The sequence below is a fragment of the Acanthisitta chloris genome, unplaced genomic scaffold (assembly GCF_000695815.1).
Source record: "Acanthisitta chloris isolate BGI_N310 unplaced genomic scaffold, ASM69581v1 scaffold18782, whole genome shotgun sequence".
NCBI classification, from domain to species: Eukaryota; Metazoa; Chordata; class Aves; order Passeriformes; family Acanthisittidae; genus Acanthisitta; species Acanthisitta chloris.
The window spans coordinates 349-4,632 of NW_008662372.1; the positions used below are offsets into that span (position 1 = coordinate 349).

General features: G+C 58.5%; 1 protein-coding gene across 1 annotated transcript; it reads right to left on the bottom strand.

Moving 5' to 3' along the window:
- Positions 1–1,337: 1,337 nt before the first annotated feature.
- Positions 1,338–3,917, bottom strand: TMEM194A (transmembrane protein 194A; the record flags this gene model as incomplete). Its single annotated transcript, XM_009070579.1, is given in 9 exon segments — positions 1,338–1,569; positions 1,813–1,910; positions 1,913–1,988; positions 2,316–2,541; positions 2,705–2,819; positions 2,992–3,085; positions 3,205–3,277; positions 3,512–3,722; positions 3,796–3,917. Coding segments are annotated over 9 exon segments (1,247 nt in total), but the record flags the coding sequence as incomplete, so codon positions are not given.
- Between the last annotated feature and the right edge of the window lie 367 nt (positions 3,918–4,284).

The window sequence follows — 4,284 nt, forward strand, 5'->3', positions numbered from 1 at the left end:
GAGTGGCCTGAGGCCACAATGGCTGCTGCTACGAGAGATCTGTCACCCCGGGGCTGTTCTGTGTCCCTAAGCACCACACAGCATCCTCAGCAGGGTGAGCTCCCTAGGGTAGATGAGCCCTGGGGTCACTAGGGGACAGACAAATGAGGCCCATGACCTACAAAATACATCTTTATTAAAAATATAATCAGTCATTCACTACGCTGAGGGTGGGGAATGCAGTAACAGCAGTTGCCCACACCTGAGCAGGGAGGAGAAAGCAGCAGGGGACAGGGACAAACCTGGGACAGGAACAAACCAATGGCAGAAGCTCTGGCAGTGGCACAGGCGAGGTAGGGGCTGGGCTGGGGGGCCCCCCAGGGCAGTTGAGCCACCAGAGGGCTAAAGGCAGTGTTATTGCTTAGGAAGTTGCATAAACTGGGGCATCGCCTTCAGCTTTGACCTTTGGCAGAGGCTCTGACCAGTGTGGGGAGAGGGACACCAGGGGCAGAGTTTGCCCCAGAGGAGTAACAGCAGGTGAAGGGCAGCAAGGCAGGGAGGAAGCACATCCATAACTCATCCTCAGCTCTGGCGTGGGGAGAAGGGACTGAGCACAGCCTCCATCCCAGCACTGCAGCTGGGAAACAGGGCAAAAGTTTTGAGGGCAGCCAGCAGACCCCGAGGCTGCCTTCTCTGAGCTCTGCAGCTCTGTCAGGGAGGTGCTGAGGCTTTTGGTATCCATGTGGGACTGAAGCCAATGCAGAGGTGTGGCCTGATCAGCCTCAACGGAGCTCTCTAGCATCGTTGCTAACAGGAGGAGGAGCAGGTTGCCGGCAGCTCCTGGCTCCAGGCAGGTGCTGAGCACGCAGGTACCGTCAGGACAGGTCCAAAGTTCATCTTGCTTGTGTCACCCTTAAAGGTACCTGTACAGGAGGTGGAGTGGAAGGTCTGTCCCCACCCTGGCAGGCAGAGCCAGGGCACCTGGTGGCCCAGCAGTGGGGAAGGGGCTCCTGTCTGCAGCCCACAACAGTGGCCCAGAGGGATAGAGCCAGATCAGCACCCAGGCCTAGGGAGGAGGTCCCTGCCCCAGGAGTTTACACTCTGGGAGCTCACAAGCACCCACTCCAAAACCCAAGATGGCCCCAGGTGACCGTCAGCCAGGACCAGGTGACCCCAGCCCAGGGGGGTTCCTGTGTCCTCTCAATGCCTGATAACAGCTTTCATACCTCAGGCAGGAGCTGCGGGGGAACAGAAGGGTGTCATAGCTCACCCTGACCCCCCATCAGAGGAGGTTTATTCCAACTGCACTTGGCACAGCCCAACAGTAATTCTGCCCCTCAGCCCCAGAGCAGCTGACCTCAGTGGGCATCCAGGTGGTTGTGTGGCAGGAAGTAATTCCTGCAGTTCCTGTCAAAGGCATCCTTTCCATCAACGGAGTTGTTTCCATCAACAGAGCCATTGCCATCTTCTTCCTCCTCCTCCTCCTCCTCAAAGAGCTGCTCATCCAGCCGGTCTAGGCCATACTCACGTTCATAGACAGACATTTCGCTGGGGGTGACGTGAGAGGCACCACCCACAAAGTCAGCAAACCTGTGAGAGACCAGAGCAAAGCATTGTGCAGGTGTGTTGGGTGCCCCTGGCAAGGCCTCAGCGCACACAGCCACGAGGAGGTGTTTTGGTGCTAGGACCAGGTGCTACTTCCCTTTTCCCCTGTCACGCCCTGCCCCACACACCTCAGACCTGGTGTCACTGTGTCCCTGCCTCCAGGGCTTGAGGCAACAGCATAGAGGGACACAGGGTAGTCACCCCAAGCACAGTGCTGGGGAACGTTACCTCTTAGGAGACTGGATACGGGATACCATAGTCCAGGCAGAGAAATCAGGGCTCTGGCAGTGGCTGCGCAGCTCCTCGAGGCCCCTGCGAGTCTCCACCCCTCGCCCTGAAGCCGGTACTCCTCCTCCGTCAGCAGCCGAGGGGGGCTCGGGGCCAGCTTGGCACTCTGTGCTCTCCTGCCAGTGAAGCAGCACCACTTACTACTCATCCAGATGGGGTGGAACCCCTGGGGCAGGACAGGACCCCTGGGGCAGGTCCAGCTCCCCGGGGCAGGACCCGCTCCCCCAGGCAGCTGAGTCAGAGCTGGCAGTGGGAAGAGCAGAACACATCCTTCCAGCCTTCACTTCGCACTCCTGAGGGGCTGCTCCTGCACCAACCCCAGGGAAAAAAGAGACACGACCCCCCAGTGATCCACCCCAGCCCCAAAGCCCATGGAAAACACCCCAATTCCCCCACCCAGGCTCCATCCAGCAGCTCATCCCAACACAGCCCCAGGGCCTCACCGGAAAGCAGCGAAGGCCCACTGCAAGGGGTAGTCCACGTTCTTGGTGCAGATGGCGATGAGCACCAGAGCCAGGGCCAGGGGGTGGATCTGGATGCCTGAGTACATCAGCAGCAGCCCCAGGAGCTGCAGGGCCCAGGAGAGGAGGTTGATGCTCCGCTCGTTCTCCAGGGGGCCATACCTGTAGCACACAGCGAAGCTCAGGAAGCCCACGAGCAGCAGGTAACCTGTGGGACAGCACAGGGACGGGGCTGAGGGTGAACCTGACACCAGAGCCCACCCTGGAGCACCAGGACAGCAGTAAGCACGGGGAGTCTCACTGCTGTTCACCAGCACATTCAAGCTCTGTTAGGAGGTGTGAGACTGGTGAATCACAGAGCTCTCACCTACCTAACAAATACCGCCAGTAGAACTTGCAGATCACCTGCAGATTCTTGAAGATTAGCTGAAGTAGGTACAGGGAAAAGGACCAGCCTCCCACCAGCAGGAAATACACAGAGCTTTTCTGTGGAGGAGATGGAGAATTGGCAGCAAGCAGAGAGGTGGTGGGCAGCCACAGACACCATCCCCCAGGTGCTGAGCTGCTCCATGCCAAGCCAGACCTGCAGCCCAGCACTCACACCTGCACCGGTGTAAAGAGCTACAAGGCTTCTCGTTCCCTGACAGGTGACACTCACCTTAGGCATGACCTTGGACATGGCATAGACAATGATGAGCAGTGAGGCCAGCAAGCCAAAACTGATCCCGGCTGAGTAGTAGAAGAGTTGGCTCCTGCAGGGATCACACAGGTGCGTCACAGCTCAGGGATACCTGTGCATGGACAGGCCCCCAGGAGCAACCCCCAGGCATTGCCCAACTGCTCCAGCCCATGGGGAAAGGAAAGGACTCACCTGCTCAGCATGTCTCCGCAGAAAAACAAAAACAGGCCCAGAAAGAAAATCAGGAACAGCTTAGGATCAAAGCCTGGAAAGAGAGGGAATCCAGGTGGAAAGGAGTCCTGGCACAGTGGCATCCAGGTCAAGTTCCCACCTGTCACAGAGACAGGCAAGGGGCAGTGTCCAAGGTGAGCCTCCAAGGGCCCCAAATTTCTCCACTTTACACCTATGGACAGAGCCACAATTCCCTTCCCCCGGAAGTAACAGCTCTGCTGGTCCTTGGCTCCCCTGGGGAGCTCCAGGCCCAGCTCCCCCTACGTACGTCGGAAGAGGACGATGGAGTAGGTGGTGCCAGGCTCCAGCAGCTCAACCTTGAGGCAGGTTTTGTTGCTGTACAGGTCCACATCGATGCTGGTATCATTCAGCTTCTCCCTCAGGAAGGAGAAAACCACGGTCCACACGCTGAACTTCTCCAGCTCCTCCTCGCTGTCAACCTGGGTGATGCGGATCATGCGGGAGCTGGTGATGCGGATCTGCAGAGGGAGAGAAGCAGGGCATAGATGGAGTGGCTGGGCAGAGGCACCTGCCTCCTCCTTCTGCACTCACCTGGGTCCTGGTCCAGACGTCGTGCCATTGAGGAACACGCGTGTTGGTGTAGCAAAAGTGCTGAGACGTATTGTGCTGGGACACGTGTCCCTCCTGGAGCAGAATGACTGGGTCCTTGGCGCCTGAGAGGGCAGAGGGGGCTCAGCTCCCATCTGTTTCACTCACCAGACAAACAGATTCCCTTTCTCTCCCCAGGGTTTCCCCAGTTAAGCACATTCCCAGCAATCCTTCCACTATTTCTCTTGGAATGTGCTCTCTGGTTCTTTACTGGGGTAACCTCACTCCCGGGGCTGTCGGTAGCAGCACAGTCTCATCCCTGCATCCCTCCCCAGCTCAGCTCCTTCTTCTGAGCTATTCTCACCCCAGGGAAATAAAGCTGAGAATGTCTCCAGCACGAACTGCCCTCCCGGGGCGAAGTGGCTCCGAACAGCGCTCGGGGGCCCCCCCGGGGGTGGGACGGTCCCTCGCGGGGCTCCAGGCAGCCCTCCA